At 40.4% G+C, this 17,703-nt stretch overlaps 1 protein-coding gene across 6 annotated transcripts in view; it reads left to right on the forward strand.

The window, feature by feature from the left end:
- Positions 1 to 17,703, forward strand: part of VPS13B (vacuolar protein sorting 13 homolog B) — a 398,969-nt gene that overhangs the window by 303,218 nt on the left and 78,048 nt on the right. For all 6 annotated transcript variants that reach the window (XM_079984696.1, XM_079984699.1, XM_079984695.1 and 3 more), the window contains exon 37: positions 16,647 to 16,849. In XM_079984696.1, the coding sequence (XP_079840822.1) occupies positions 16,647 to 16,849 (203 nt within the window). The remainder of the gene's footprint in view (positions 1 to 16,646; positions 16,850 to 17,703) is intronic.

A 17,703-nucleotide genomic window follows, 5' to 3' on the forward strand; every position in this document is an offset into this window, starting at 1 on the left:
TGAGAACGCTGAGATAGAAGCAACTTGAATTAGACACAAGGCACTGGTAGTACCAGTGGATTGACATGACTGTCTGTTGCTCCCATTTCCAGTACTTAAATGCAAGAGATCTCTAGAAACAATTTTATTCCATGGCTCACCTGTGGTTTATGCAATTTTGCTTAAATTTGATCCCTGAAAACAGAACTTTAATTCTGCTTATTATTTAATTTGCATGTCAGAATATTTGTATGGTTTAGTTACATTGAGGAAACTGCTAAAATAATTTAAAATAATATATGTGCTTGAAACAGAAATAATGCAGCACTTATAATATGCTTTGGACTCTGAACTAGAATACAATTTGTTTATATTGATTAATTTGCAAGCTATCAACTTGAGTAAAGCATTGGCTCCATAAGATGCAATAGCATATAAAAGTACCAAATTATTTATTGAATATGCTCCTGCATTATATGTGTATGAATGACACCCATGACTGTGTTCTAAGAAACTTTGTGGTATCTACTATGTGCTCAGAGGATCAGTACAATTCGCCATCATAGGCCCAGTTCAGATAAACCAAGGTTTAGAACTCAGAAGATTGGTCCATGTGATCTTGTGCCTCCCCTCTTGCACATATTAATTGTTACTACCACCACCTTTCTACCTAGGTTTGGCTTTAGTTGTTAGTACTAACCCAGTGCAAAAATTAACCAGATAATTTAAGTGAGTTTCTGGATCAGTTCAGACAAAATGTGAAACCATAGTTTAGCATTTCAAAAACAATAGGAGAATTTCAATGTTGAATAAATCAGTTTCTTGTGGTGCCCAGACACAGGAAACCATAATCTATTCTACCTGTGGTTATTTAAACCAACTAGTTCAAATCCTCTAGCTGTAGTTTCAGAGCCTGAATTATTCAGACTAAACACAGCTAAAATAAACATCTGTTCCCCCAGATTCAGATATAATGGTAAACTGTGGTTAATTCAAAACTAAACGTGGAAGCTTTCAATTGTTCCCCTTGATGCATAAAGAGAAGAATGAAGAGATGAACATGTATGCCTGAGGCTCACTGCAGGATGTTCTCACAATGTTAAGCCATGAGGGCTGGGGAATTTGTGACCCTCCAGAGGTTGTTAGACTCCATCTCTCAACAGTCAGTACTGCCAATCATCAGATTTGATGATAGTTTTTATCTGGAAGGCCTCACTTCCTTCATTCTAGCGTTACACGATTACACATGAATTGGGCTTATGAGTGTACTAGGTTTCATTCTGATCTGGTTCGCTGATGTCAAATATACAAGAGTGAGTGTGGAGTGCTTTGAGGAGTGTGCACAATTCTGTGGTCTTTCCCTTTTTCCTGTGACCTGGTTTTCCTGGAGCCTAGTGAGTGGCATGTGAATATCACCCAACAGAATTTGAGACATCTGTCCCGTTTGTTCGATAAAACAATGGACTATGATTGCCATTATGGGAACAACTCTAGACAAACCTTGAGCTCATACACTCCGCTGCCACTTCTTCTATTGTGGCACAGCCACAAAGAGAAGATCAGAGAGCTTTGGCTTCCAATTTTGACTAATAGCAGCTTGTCATTTTGTCCAAACCAGGACAAACTATGGTTGATCTTAACCATAGTTTATTAAGGCAAGCTGGCTGTGTAAGCAAAGGTTTGGTGTTGACTTGTTTATATAAAACACAGATAAGACAAATTGCAGTTTGTCTTTATTCCAACAAGACAACGAACTGCAGTTAGGCAGAAGAAGAAGCAAAAACTTCCAGTTCCTTTGCCAAAAATGCTCAAAGAAGGGGGGGGGTCACATGAGATGGAGTCTCATCAAGGGTCATTCCCATAATAATAAACCATAGCTGTTAAGTCTGAACAACCGTAGAAAATTTGGTCTTTTATTGAAATATTGGAAGCTTACTGAACCGGGGATGAAATACTACTTAGCATATACTAACTAAATCAATATGCCATAGATTTATTTTTTTAAAAAATGATAATTCAACCATCCTTTGGTTTGAAGTTGGGGGGGGGCACGGAATCCATGATGAAATTATGAAATCAAGTTCCAAATTTTCTCAACTAATTCCATTAATTATTGGAAGAACACAAAGCTTAACTGAAAAGCATGGATCATAAGTGGTTTATCATTCAGCATTTGGCTTTAGTGCTATTTTTTAATGCTATGTTGGGGAATCTCATAATAAAAGTCATTTAAATTGTACATTTTCCTCACTGGATATTGGCCAGGTTTTAGTGAGTTGGCATAAGTAGATTAAGAGATAAAGATAGCGATTTGTAGCTGAGAAATATAAGTTCCAGGCCAAGCAAGGTGATTTATAGCTTTTTCATCAGGAATCTTCCTTCTCGGGCCAATAAATCTTAGCACTTTTTATTGTTTTAAAAGTTAAAAATGAAAAATTTAAGGTTCATAGAACATGAAAGACTGTGGAAGTGCTAGAGGCCAAAATAATTTTTATCCATTAATAAACTGCTGTACAGACAAGAGGAGCTAAGGCATTCCCACCCTTTTCTAGTTGTGTCTCAATTGTAGCATGAAAGACCACCGGCAGGAAAGAATACACGGCATTCTTAACATATTTACGTACTTATGAGCCCATCTTGTCAGTTCCGATTGTCCTTTTCAAACGCTTTCCCTAATCTTCTCTTGCGTTATTGCTTCTTTGGCATGTTTCAGTTTCTACAAGAAGTCCCTCTATCTCCAAACCCAGGGTCCTTCCTGTTCTATATGAGGCTGTAAAGAGCAATTTGGCAGGCTGAGCAGTAAGGTATCACTGTTTCTTGAACTTCATCCATCTGTTTCAGCAACATAATCTTAGTGGGTGGGTGGGTGGGTGGTACCCAGACCTGGTTCCGGGTCTTGAAGGCACATCCTTATCTGCAAGACTCAAACCCAAGTGACTGCAGCATGACAGTCACCCTCACTCACGTGCCCACTTAGCCAAGTTGGCAGGTGGCAGTGGTGACCAAGAGCAACAGGCGTGGCCCAGAGAATCAGACTGAGGAGCTTGAGGCGGCTTCTTTTCCTAGCCACCATTACCACTTGCTCAGTGGCTTGCTTGGGAAAGCAAACAGACTGTGCCCCTTTCCTCATGGGTTGTGGTGGCTGCTCCTAACAGATGTTGCCACTCACCATTTCATTTCTTTGGGCAGACAAAAGAAGATCAATGGCAAGTGGCAGCTGCTGCCCCATCTGCCTTCTGCCCCTGCCTGGAAGAGAAATGTATGTGGTGATGGTGCTATGCAGTGTGAGGAAAAGGATTGGTAGCTGTCCGGGAACTGCTATTGGAACAGGGGAGGGTGGCAGGGGAATACAGAGAGCCTCTGATGCTGCTGAGGAGCAGCTCCTTGTCCAGCGGTGAGGGAAGCTACACCTCCAGTGGAGCAGAAGGGGGAAGGGGGTAGCCAGGCGAGGGGAGGGCTCGAAGATGAGACTGAGAGCCCAAGTGCCTCACCTAGCCCGGCTGGCCAGGAAACACACATGTCATTTCTGTCGCCCAGCTTGCACAGAGGGGTGAAACGTAAGAAGGGGAGGCGGAGATTTGGGATGTCTAAGTTCTTACGTTGGGGGAAAAACCAGAAGGGGCAGCTCCCGGAACCTGCAAGTGACTAAGACGGACATGAACTTTGAGGTTCTGCACTGTAAATAGTTTGCACCAATAAAACCTGTAGAAGACAGGTCGGAGTCCTGCCTGGTTACTCGCGAGCAACCACTTCCACACCTGACAGTAGTCCTCACTCCTGTGGCTGTAGTGGGACTTCACAGTAGCTCACAAACCATTGATTCCCATTGATGATGGCATATTCCTCCATTCTAGAAATCTCCTCCACATAGTTTTCTGATATGCAAGGGAGAAGCATTATAATCTGCCCTTCTCCCTGACATGCTAGGTATTTTTTTGCAGATGGGGAAGGGTCCAGGTGGGAGGAACCCATCATGTGACCGCCCACCTACAGTCTGAAGTGGCACGGCCCAAATGCAGGTTGAACATTTCAGTGAGAACTAGCACATTCTTCTGCAGTCAGTTATGCTCATACACATACATGGTATGAAGGAGACTGTGAATTTAAAAGCAAACTGCATGCAAATCTCAAGAATGTTTTTAATTCAGTAAGAACGCATAATAAAGTCATAGCAGTGTCAGACCTAATTAAAATGAAAATTAATCATTGAAGGGGAAGAACATCACTAACCAGATTGTGAAGAGGCAAAGGCAAAGTGATTTCATATTTCTCTTACTGTAGCAATAATGAATTTCAAGTTGATCAAAAAACAAACAAATAAACCCAAAAACCTCCCAGCAGTTTCTTGATTTGGCTGTAACAATTAATGAAATGAATACTTTCTTGTTTTTAATCAGTAGCAAAGCATGTTTCATGTGTTTTAATCTCAGGCATTTTGTGTAATTTTAAAAATAGAAAATACTCATAGGAACAATAGGATAAATGCATTTTCATTCAGTTATACATTAGCTGATAAAAAATTCAGATAGGACTGCCATAGAATATATATTTTTATTAAAGTTTTACTGTGGAAATATATAGTTCCACAGGTAAGCGTAGTTTGCCTGAACATAAAATTGCAGTAGCTACATCTAAAAAAAGAGAGAGTATAATATTAAAAATATGTCAGTCGGCCCTTTTTATTTTTCAAGTTTTATGGATATACCTTTTGAGCTGAATAGAGCTGATGTTGGCATATGAAACTAATACACAAATACTTCACTGTGTTTCGGGTTTTTACAATCGCATAACTATGGTGACCATCTGCAGCAGCTGCATTTTACGAATTATTTGCTGAAGCAAATGGCGTACAATGACAAAAAGTAGTCATCTCAGATGGACTGTTAAAACAGACAAAATAGCATTGCTTGCCTTTTATACAGAATGGCCATCTGCTGTACAGATGTTATAATAAGGAATGACTTCAGATTCAATAATTGTAGAAAATGTTCATTAAAACCTCAACAATTTGCACTTGTTTACTTGAATCTGCATAATTCTCCCATGAGACAACACAACACACTTGGTTTTTTATTTTAGTTCTCACTAGCATTGGCTTTGATCCTTTTTGATGTGCTGACTTTAATAAACATAGTCAAAAGGCGCTGTTCAGAAAACATCATGGAAAAAACTACAAAGGAACAATTATAGCAGCAGAAACTACTCTAATCCCTTACTTACGCAAGCTATTTTTAGTGAAATATGTTTTTTTACAAATTTTATTTGACAGTATTTTATAAACAGTGTAAAAGGCCTCTTTTCCAGATGAGTCTTTGTGTAAGAGATGGAAGTTGGTTTGTAATGTAAGAGGAATCTTATGTGCCGAGAACCATTTTTAAAACCCTCACTTGGGAATGTGTTGTAGGCATGTTTCCTCCTTTGTGGAGGCAAAAACAAGAGCTTATGACCTCGACTAATGACTTTAAAAGAGTTTTGATTAACTGATAACCTTGCATTAAAATATTTTCCCCCAGATATTACTAATTAGGACCTTTTAATCAGGAATTTTAATAGCTAGGTTTTTGTCCTACTTTGTACTTTCATAATTCTGAAAAATGTGGTTTCCTTTTACTAGTTGTAACTTATATATTTTTTCTTTAAAAACGACAACAACGCCTCGATCCATGTAGAGAAATTCCACCCGCAGAACACGCTCTGAGGGATCCTGCTTGCAGAGCCACTTCTTGAGTCTTCTATGTGCAGAAACTCGAGCTAGCAGAATTCCACTTGTTTAAACAGACATATTGGTGATGCATGCCTTGTGGTTACGTAGTCTGTTCTTCCGCTTGGAGCTAATCACGTTTCATATTTATGTGTGAAATGTTTATAATGCTTAATGTAATAATAAAAAATAAGTGGTTTACATAAAAAGCAATAACATTCCTAAAAGCTAGATGAAAATAAGATTTAAAACAACACAACTGTATATTGCAAACTGAGCAATGCACAAAACAAAAAACAAATTGTTAGAAGTTGCCCCGCTATGCACCCTAGCATTTTGCACAGGCTGTAACTTCCAGGCTAGGTGCAAGTGGAGCTCCACAGACAGCACATTAAAGTAATCTAATTATAATGCTCCCAATACATGGGCCACCATGGCAAGACAGTCCCTGTCCAGGAACATAGTTGGTGTTGTGCACTCTGAACCACTGAGGTCACATGAGTCCCTAGAGACAGCAGTAACTGGCTATAGAAGTGTCCTCAGACTATGCACCTATAGAGGAAATGCAACGCCATTCAGAGCTGGTGCACAATCCATTCCTGGACCTGGGAACTAACTACCCATCCATAGGATATTTGCCTTGTCTAGATTCAGCCCACGACTGCATCCAGGCAGCAGTTTAGCACCTGCTCAGCCTCTTCTGATCCAGATGTTACTGAGCAAGAGAGTTGGAATCATCAGTATGCTTAAATAAGACTGGAGCTATTAAATGGAATTGGGTCTTGAGTTCTATACCAAGTTTTTAAAAATGTACCGTATATTCTGTTTAAAAGTATTATTTAACTTTTCAATGCAAACAAGGGGTATGTACGTCAGATAGATAGATGTGTGTATTGTATGGTTCCAACTTACAATGCATTAGTATTATTATCTCATTTTCTCATATTCTTCAAAAACTCCTCTTATCCTTTCCCCTCAGAGGAGGGAGGCCTCCCCCTCCTCCACCCCCCCTAAAAACTCTGTAATCCAACCAGCTTTACTCAGCATGCAAGCAGTAGTTGGTTCTGGCAGTGGTCTAACCAAAAATAGCATGGCACAGCTAGGAGATGGGGCAGACTAGTGAAGAAGAGGCCCATGACAGGCTGTGACACTGAAGCTCATAGCCCATTGGTGGGTCCTAGGCCACTTCCACTATGAGGAACGGTTGTAGCATTTTGGAGCTTTTCCCTTTTTAGTTTAGAGTAAAGGCAAGTAAGATAACGTCACAATAAAAGAAAATTAAGGTGTTGCTTATAACCAGTTTGCTGTTAAAGTTAGGTGTTTGTTTATAAAAATATTTATACGGTATAAACCTTCTTAAAATGGCGGGGTTTTTTGTATATATTTTTTTAGTTTGTTTTTTTTTTAGTTTCCTTTGGTGCACCTCAAAATTATGCAAGCAAAGCTATAAATACATTTTGCAAACAGTCCTTAAATGGTCTTGAGGTGGAAGGAAAGAGTAGTGATATATGCATTCTGCAAAGTGAAAGGATCCATTTAAAACAACAAACGCCTTTAGCCAGAAAGGACTTCAGTGCCTTGGGCTAGAGAAGGAAATGCAGTGAACTGTATAGCTGCACTTCAGAATAACATCTGTTGTGGTTTTTATTGTGTGTGATATTTTATCTTTAAATATTCAGCAACAAAAACAAAAAATAGTCTGAATTTCTTCAAAATTCTTCAAAATGTAGTGCAGTGTAAATATTTGCAAAATATTAGAAATCAGAGCGGTTAATGATGAGTATTAAGCAGAAAACATTCTTCCCCAACTGAGAATTAACTGGTTCTCATGAGAGAACTCTACTAAGATGTTGCAATGGCCCTTGGATGCTCCAGATCCATAAGTTAGCCTAAGGAGAAATAAAACATCAAATTAATTTTGACTACCTAAAATAATATGCTAGAGTAACAATCCATTTACAGCACCCAGAAGACCTTTGTTACTTTTAGGAAGAACTGTAAACTCTTTCCAACACTTGAACAATAGGAAATGAATTCTTTGTCAGTAAAAGCCAGAGGACAAACTAAACATTTTAATGGCCACTGAGGATTGAAGTGGAAGTTCAGCCTGTAGACAGCTATACAAATCACTAACGAACCGTAATGAATATTGGGTGTAGGCATCAGGGTCCTGTCAGTTTTGACACTGTGTCCCAAGTAGCTTAAACACAACACTCAAGGAAAGGTGGAGACCTCATCAGGTCTCTAACATCTGGGATTTTATTTGTCATTTTGGCATACCCTACAAGCGCAAAAGAAAGAGTAAAAGGGGATTATCCTGACAATGAAATGAGTTACTGAATCTTGTGATAATGAAAAGCAGAACAATTCTAATTCCTTTCTATAGTCCCTGAGGTAGAGGTGCGTTTATAGTTCTGCAGAACTAAATGTAGGAGGGAAGAACAGATGGCCTAAAATCCATGAAATCGGACACCACCTAATCCCAGGACTGAGTACCACTATTAATCCTGGTCAGGTTCCCTACTGTTACTTTATAATAGAGTTCAGAGTTGCTACTGATGAACTGGCATGTCCTATCCCCACCCCCCACCCCAAATAAATACAAATTAACTGTAGCTTGCTGATTTTGGGAAAGAAAACGCTCAAAAGATATATGCCCATTAAAACTGTAGTTCCACCTGCCAGTTCACTTAGGAAAGTGCAAAGCAGGGATGACATTCAGATGGACTGATCTTAAACTATTTTGTTCCTTTCAAAACGTTTCCCCCCCTTACTGTTACATTCATAATGGATGTAATCGCATATCCTCTGAGAAAGGAACATTTTGTTTATTAAATTGATGTATGTGCTGTGCATGACATCGGTAGGTTGGAGTTCTCGACCTGACACATTATATTTTACTAGTATAAAACTACTATCAGAATATTGTTAGCTGTAAAGTTATACTTTGCTGGAACAGCTGGGATCTAGTAAATAGAAGATGGAAGGGAGACTCCCGAGATTAGGGACACAATCTTCCAGAAACTTTTTCTGCACATGCTTTAAGAGGGGTTTGCCCTACAGAAAAATGGAAAGTGTACTTAGGAGTATTGCTACTTTAAAATGTTCTGTCTGAACTGAATTTAACAACCACTCCCATATTGTCATTTCCTTACTTCCCAGTTGGGTAGTAATAAACTACTATACTATTTTCAAGCATAAGGCTTAATTGTTTTGAACTGCATTCTTGTAGTCGTTTATTTCGTAGATCATTCTATGCATAAAATAGTAGTTGACTGAAGGTGAAAAAGTGTCCAGAATTAGGGTAGTATTTGCTGTGAACCAAGTTGCTGAAACAATAAATAAATCAAAAATTATCAAATCACTGGCTATCTTGTGATTTCCAGGCTGTTTAGCATTCAGTATTGAACATGATGTACCTGCTTAGCCTTGCTTAAATGGAGATGAGCTCATTTCATAAAGATAACCATCTTTGACTTTGCTTCTGATTCATCACTGGCCTGAACTCCACTTGAACCTTGTTAGACACAAAACAAGCAGGACTCCTGGCCCAGGCTATAAAATATAATTAAGCCCTTTTGAAAAGATGCGTAAGAGAGCATTGCTGTCTGCCCCTCAATATATATCCCACTACCGCCAGCACAGCCAATAAAGTTAAATCAAGCACTGCCTGCAATGGATTAAAGTAATAGATGTTCCTGAATTCTTTGTGTTTGAAGTACTTGAAGAAAATACATGCTCAAGCTGCCAGAGCTGCTGTAATGCAGGAGGGACATACATTAATGATGAATTCAAGGATTTGGTCTGTTCAAGGTCATTAATTTCTGTTTACCATTGGTAACACATCTTGTGTTTTTACAGAGCCCACATGTGGCCATATACAATGCTGAAAAACTCTCTCGGTGAAGAATGGTTAATTGGTAATGCAGAAATATAGTACTCTTGGGGAGAATGAACCATCACAAGACTCTGTTTCACACTAATGAGAAATCCAGTAGTCTAATTCATTGTACTCGATCATTGCTAGCATTTTCACTTAACTTGATGTCTTCTGTTTCTTTGCTGCTGGTGTTGGTCTGGTCATTCCATTTAGCACACAATTTCTGTTAACTGGTGTACCTGCTCAACAGCTCTGTTCTTTCATCTTTTAATATTCAAGTGTGTGAGTCTCTGCATAATCTTTTGAAACCCCATTGACCGTTTAAAATTGGACAGTGGGAGGATCTGAGAAAGAACACATCTATATGGGGACAGCGCTTCCCATGAGCACTTGCAGTGACCAGAGACCCTTTCAGGGAGTAAATAACTGCATCAGAAGGTTGGCGGTTCGAATCCCCGTGACAGGGTGAGCTCCTATTGCTCGGTCCCTGCTCCTGCCAACCTAGCAGTTCCCGCTCCGGCGGGAAGGTAAACAGCGTTTCCGTGCGCTGCTCTGGTTTGCCAGAAGCGGCTTAGTCATGCTGGCTACATGACCCGGAAGCTGTATGCCTGCTCCCTCGGCCAATAAAGCGAGATGAGTGCCGCAACCCTAGAGTTGGCCATGACTGGACCTAATGGTCAGGGGTCCCTTTACCTTTACCTTACCCCTCATTAGTTTTAAGAGCATAAGCCCATTAGAGATGTCCTGCTGGATCAGGCCAATGGCCAATGTAGTCCAGAATCCTGTTCTTATAGTGGCCAACTATGGAAAGCCTGCAAGCAGGAATTGAACACAACAGCAATCTCCCTATGTGGTTCCCATTAACTGGGATTCACAGGCAGTGGCAGCTAGTATTGGCTGTGGAATGGGAATGAAGCAGGCTTACTTTTCGACTTGCTTGTGGACCAAAAAGAAGCAGGATGTAGCTTGAAGGCGTTATAGATTTTGTGGAAGAGTTGCAAGAGAACGAAATGGAAAGGCGAAGGGTGCTCTAATATTTCCTCCTCCTTACAGTATAACATACAAATATAATTATGTATGTCTGTGTGTATGTATGTATGTATACTCAAATACCCTGGGGAAAATACAAAATACATGAACCACTGGAATTTTGCTGTTTGCGAATAGAAGACCCTTGCCCTTGCTTATTTGCTCCTCTCAACTATCACTGTGCAACATGTTTTAGTATCATTTTCAACAAAGATAAATAAGTCAAATGGTGGAGGGCAGCCTTTGGTTTTATAGGATTTTAATAATTCAGTCTTGATGTAATTGTCATGCAAATCAGCTTCTGGATAGTATCCATCCACAGACTTGCGGATTTGTCAAGTGGTCCTAAATCATTTCCAGCTGTATAAAGAATACCTGGATATTCTTTGCTAACATATGTCATCCCAGACTAATCTTTATAATGACATACAGAAGCCTCGTTGTAAAGAAGCCCGATTGTCTCTTGCTCCATCAGCACGGTGGTACATCCGAGTGCTATTATAGATCAAAGCAGAGCCTGACAATGTAAGGCTGGCAGCATTTTGTAAACATCATCCAAACCAAGTGCTTCATTTTTATTAGTCTCCTGAAGGGCTATTTTTAAAAGTCGTGAAACTGCTTGCTCCTCGTGCTAAATTATTGCGCTCCCTGAAAAGTATGCGAGGGCACAGCGAGCAGCGATGCGAGCCGAGCGTGTTAACTTCTGGATATCACAACAGTCGTTTGCGAAGATACATTGATTCAGTGAGCTGCCATATCAGGTTGAGTTGAAATTGTTGCCATGATTTAATCTGTTTAAAGGCAAGAACAAATTCTACGGTCGGTTTTTGAGGGAGGCCAGAGGAAGCTGTATAAAGTCCTTTGGGCGAGTGGGAAGGGGAATTTCACTTCACTTCATCTTTTCAAGCGGAGCTATTCAGTCTTAGGAAAGTAACCTTATAAGTTCAGCTCATACTTTGTAATTCAACCAGGTGCTTAGAAATCCTAAAATAAGACTCTGGGCACACTGATATATGTTCCATTGGTATTCTGCGCTTCTTTCCTTTAGGATGCAAATTCCGTTTGTCCACACATGGCAGCCTATTGAGATTTCTCTGAATGTGATGCTCCACTGAAAGAAGCTTTACTAAAGCCCATGCCTTATTTCACTCACCATTATTCTTGCTGTATGTTCATAGCTGTCTGTCTTCAGCTGTTTTTAAAGTACTTACTCCATTAACCCTCTCATGATTGCACTTTGTGTGACTTCTGACTGAATATTCCCCTTCATTAGGTGCGCTGTGATTTATATAGCAAGATTTATTTCACCTCAAAGACGGAACAGAACAGCTGAAGAAGAAAGTTATAATGTCCTTGAGGAAAATTCTGGCTCTTAGTAAGATTAAAATAAAAGAATACATTTCAAAATTGTCCTGCATCCCAGTGCAGTTCTTTTGCACAATGTAAATCATCATCGCTTGAAATTCATAGAGCCTTTTTCTTTTATAGATCATTGGGGCTTGAATGAAATTCATACCACTTGGAATGTCTCTTTATCACTATCCCACCTAATTGAAAATACAGTATATTCCAGCATTGATGCTGTTGTAGGCTTCTAGATATGCCCTTTGGTGAAAAGTATACAAGGCTTTTCTTGGATCAGGCTTTGTTGTATAATATTTTTACAGGGCCAAGCAAGCCAAGTGACAATTTCAGCTATGCCAAGGAAGCAGAATTTGCCCCGGGATCCCTTTCAGCATTAGAGGACAGTTTGGGAACATCATAAGGGATTGTGGGCACACCCATCTGGTGACACCTGTTGATGTTTAGGGCAGTAGAAAAGTTTTGGGGTGGTTCTGTGGCTCAACAGTGATTTAAATAATAGGTAATAGGCCTCAGCTTTTATGGCCCACTCCCATTTATGTTTAGTGATGGTAGGACTTGGTTAACCAGGATCCCTGGATAGCCATAGCTGCATTTATTACAAGCAGTGAAACTAACTTTGGAGATGTTAGCTCAGTGAAAGGGTGCTTGGGTTGCATTACGTAATTCTGTATTGCAAAAAATGCCTGCTGGTCCTCGGAAATAAACGTTTCAGAAATAGATGTGGACCAAAAGGGGCTGAAGAGGAGGGTCCTTGTCTCTGGAACATTGCATTGCTCTTATCTTAGTAAAGGTAAAGGTAAAGGTACCCCTGCCCGTACAGGCCAGTCTTGACAGACTCTGGGGTTGTGCGCCCATCTCACTTAAGAGGCCAGGGGCCAGCGCTGTCCGGAGACACTTCCGGGTCACGTGGCCAGCGTGACATCGCTGCTCTGGCGAGCCAGAGCCGCACACGGAAACGCCGTTTACCTTCCCGCTGGTAAGCGGTCCCTATTTGCACCTGGAGGTGCTTTTGAACTGCTAGGTTGGCAGGCGCTGGGACCGAGCAGCGGGAGCGCACCCCGCCGCAGGGATTCGAACCGCCGACCTTTCGATCGGCAAGTCCTGGGCGCTGAGGCTTTAACCCACAGCGCCACCTGCGTCCCTTATCTTAGTAGCTTTCTGCTATTAGCTAAAGACACATGCAGGTTGCATATTGATATTAAAGGGTTGCATGTTCATGGGCAACAGCCGAACGACCTGGTAACAATTTTGTTGCAATGAGTACTGCACATAGGGAAGGAAATGGGGGTAATTTCCCTCTCTCATTTCTCTTTCTTCAGATACCTCATTAGAGTCCTAATGAGATCTTAAAAGGGGAAGTACTGAGGGAGGAAGCTTTATTAGAAGCAAGGAACAAAGGATATATGTATCCCTTTGTGACATGATTTTAAGAGGGCAATGGCATAGAAGAGCAGGGACGTGAGGGAGCATACCTCCAGTACTTTTTTCATTGCAGGAGTGATTATGTCACTTGCAGGAGCACTAGTTGCCAGTGCTGAAAACTTGTGAGTTTCATTCATTTACCCGGCAAAAGCCTCTTCCGCACTATTTTAAAAGACCTAAAGGTTTATTGGTTCTTTACTTTTACAAAGTAGCATTTTGAGTCCCTCTTTGGTGGTGTAGTCATGGAAGTTGTCACCATGAGCTGCACTTCAAAATTTACCACTGGCCCAGTGTGCGGAGAAATCCATTCAGGTGGGAGTAAATAGGCAGCAATAGGTTGGCATAATAGAATTCTGACCTCTTGCCTGCTTCCTTCCCTGAACATGCATAGTCAAGAGCCTGCTTCCAAATCTTCTTTATGACAGAGGACCTGAGTGAGTCAGGCATGTACTGCGCCTGTGCACAGTTGTGTTTTAGCTGTGGGTAGAAGAAGGTAGCTTCCATTGCATTTCTGACTATTTTTATTTATATCACCCTCTTACACGCTGGTGGTGCTATTTTCCCTACACGAGAATTGGCACTCGCACCTGTACAGTGGAGGGATGATCACACTGGCCAATGGTCAGTTAGAGTATAGGGCAACTTCTTGTGTTATGTGAACCTGTGGTCCGCTCTTGGTCTCTTAACTGCGGTTTAAGAGAAGTCCCCTATTAGGATTGCACTGTCTCTGTGAGGAGTGTGAATCTGGTGCCTGTGTGGCATTGCTTTGGCATGTGCGCCATTTTGTAATCCATGTACAGATGTTCTTTGACAGAGGCACCTGAGCAACACTTGGTTTGGGGCCTGAGATTTTTCTATTCTTGCTATCAAATTCAATAAAAGCTTTGTGCAAATATTCATTGCCAAAAAATAAAAAAATGGCTTGTGCACATTATTGTTCTGTAACATAAACCTTATTCTTAAGGAGCAATAACTCAATACATTTATGAAATTATTCTTGGCATGATAGTTACATTTGGAAATTTACATTAAGGAAGCAGACCCATTTTTCCTAATTTCTAAAAAAGATTCATAAGCAAATCCCTCTGCTTCTTCCTCCCCCAGCACATATTTGACACAGGTGTGTCTACATTATACATGGGATAGAGTTTTGACTTATTAGAGTTCATTTTTTTAGCAGACATTTGAAAATCCCATTCTCTAAAACAGCTGTCTGTTGTAGGCCCTAGGTGTTTTCTTAATCTTTCATCTTTTATAAATATTAAATTATGTTAGAAAAATAAGCCTTAAGCATTACAAATTAAGTATGCCAAAATTTAATATTCACAACGATAATTCAAAATATGAATAGCAAAGTTGGTAGTGGAGGGGAAGACTCCCTGATCCTTAAGTCCAGTGTTACACAATTTAATCTCCTAAAGTGTGGATGGATGGGTGGGTGGGTGGGAAATAGGTGCGGGACTTCAAACTACAGTAGAAGAGTATGGAATTATAGGCAATCTTTTGCTCAGATAAAATAATTTTGGGACATTATATCTAGCAGTGTAATCACTTCAAGGTGTTATAAACATTAACTGCAAATAGCTATGTTACTTTTTTACATATAGCAATTTATTTTGATAGAAATAGCAAAAGTGGCAAAATATATTCAGTGAAGAGAAGGTAGAGAATGGTCTATTAGCTTATGTAAATTGTATGCAACTATGCGTTCTCTTTCATTTTCTTTCTTTCTTTCTTTCTTTCTTTCTTTCTTTCTTTCTTTCTTGGCAATGCGAAAGTGCCTAGGTAATGAAAGCATCCGTTTTCTGCTTTTAAACTAGTTAATGTCGATGGCTATGTAGAAATTGGAAGGAACTCTGGTTAAGAATTTCAAGATATGGTTTGTTGAAAGAAGCCAGGATCATGCTATTGTTTGTGACCCTGGTTGTTACTGAAATTAGTAAACACATGGTTTAAATGAAGCTGAGTTTGCTCCATTTCGTTTTTAAACCGGAAGTTGCTGCACTGGAGGCAGAGAGCAAGGAGCATTTGAGCCGCCTTCTTACCTTCTTGCTTGCTCACGTTTCTGGAAGAGGAATAAGAACTTGGATTCATATTATTGTTCTAAGTTACTTTAATCACCGAGTAATAATTTACAGAACAATCCACATCACAGCTGCTGCCCAGCAATGTGTGATGAAGCAGCAGAGCCGCCATCACATCTGTAGCCCAGAAAGAAGATATAGGGCAGGCAGATTGCTGTGACAGCCTAGTTTGGGCCCAGTGCCATCAAATGACAGCCGTGGGGTTGGCTTGGGATCCAGTGGGATCCAAGAACAAAGCTTTGTACAGCTTGTGGTTTGTCTAGAGTGAAACAAACAGCAAGCCTGGCTTCAGATATAAGATAAAGTCAAACCATGGCTTTGCTCCGGGTAGTTGCAGCAACAGTAGAGCAGGGGAGAAGCTAAGAATTTACTCTGAGTACCCACACTCTCCTGCTTTCATGTTTAACCATGGTTTTGGCTTAGTGTTGTTACATGTGAACTGGCCTCTGTCTTTCAAACTATGGCATTATGCATTGTATTAACAATTTGGCAGACAAAATCACATTTCTTAAGCTCCCTCTCAGCTGGAAAGGCTGAATCCTTAGCTCTTTCTAGTCACAGTTCAAGGATATACAGTAGATGACTTGAGTATGTAAGTGCCTGAAAAACCTTTCAAGATAAGTTAAGTGGTTTTGCCGCAGAATCGTTTGCGTTTGATGCCTAGTTTTTCTCCAGTCAAGTCATATTTTCATAAATACTACACTTGTGTTTTCAAATATACAGAATGAGAAATTCTCTTTGTAAGTTGCCTTGTGTTTTCATATAATATGAATTAGTTGCTCATGGAACAAATGGTAAAAATTACTGTTTGGTGTACAGCTATGGCTGGACCTACAGTGGTACCCCGGTTTATGAACTTAATCGGTTCCGGAAGTCTGTTCTTAAACCGAAACCGTTCTTAAACCGAGGCACTCTTTCCCTAATGAGGCCTCCTGCTGCCGGTGCCCTTCCACTGTTCAGATTCCATTCTTAGACCAAGGTAAAGTTCTCAAACCAGGACACTACTTCCGGTTTTGTGGAGTTCGTAAACCAAATCGTTCGTAAACAGGACTGTTCTTAAACCGAGGCACTACTGTATATTGACCTTTCTTTCTATGAAGGAAAATGATACCAATGTATTTAAGAAATGGGTTTGTACACACAACGGACTGTAATTATATATATTTTTTGTCCATTTGAACATTAGGAATAATTAATGGATCGTCATTTATGCTTGACATCAGTGATATCCTAATTAAGACAAGTGTCCAAGAAAAAAGCAGAACTCTGGTTGGACCTGTTTGCTGCTCTGTCGCTGTAGAAGCCAAATGGTGTAAACACAGTGGTAATCCTGGTCCAGAGCTGTCAGTTCCAAAAGTCTATGTTGATGTGAGAGGTGGACTGATGCAGGTTCGTATATGGATCATGTTGAGTAATTCTTATTTGTTTAACTGTGGAAAGTGTTAAGTTGAGGAGCATGAAGAAAAAAAACCCCACCAGATTACAGAACATTTTAAACCATGTGTATCCCCCCCAAATGTGTGTGTGTGTGTGTGTGTGTGTGTGTGTGAAAACTGACATTCAGCTTTGAGTGCCCCTTAGGAAGTATCCAATTGCTAGCAAAACCCTCTTCAGCACTCTGTGCTCTGCAAGCATGATCCTGGTTTGCAGCTCTAATAAGTAAACACCAGTCATAGCAATATTGGAAACATTCACAGGAATCACTTCGTAGTGTTGATTGTGACAAGTTTTTAATATTCATTTTACAAAACCTCCCCTAACTTGAAAGGAATCCAACGTTTAGTGACTAAACATGGCAGATTGGCAGATGTTCCAGAGCCTAGTTGCTGTCTGTTCGTTGTTAAAAAGTGCCAACCACCAGAAGCAGACGTTCTATTGATCTTAAGAGCCTCCTGGTATCTGGCATTTGATAGAACCTGAACCGCAGATCAATCTCCAGAGAAAAGGGGCAGGAGCTGCAGAGGGGTAGAAGCTGGGTGTTGGTAAAGACGTCAACCCATGGAAGCAGCCCTTAGGGAGATTACATGACCTATTTGCTCAAACACTTTCTGCAACCTGTAGCTACCTTAGGTATTTTGGGAGAGAGGAGGAGGAACACAAAGACTACCACGTGCTCAAGCAAACCTTGGCTTAGCAGGACTGTGCAAGTATGTGCCTCCTGCCTTGCTCTTCTCTGGTCCTTTCGACTGCTGCCAAGTTGGGACTTGTGATTATGCTCTCAACACCACTAACCATAAGATGCA

Source organism: Podarcis cretensis (assembly GCF_951804945.1).
Source record: "Podarcis cretensis genome assembly, chromosome: 7".
Classification (NCBI taxonomy): domain Eukaryota; kingdom Metazoa; phylum Chordata; class Lepidosauria; order Squamata; family Lacertidae; genus Podarcis; species Podarcis cretensis.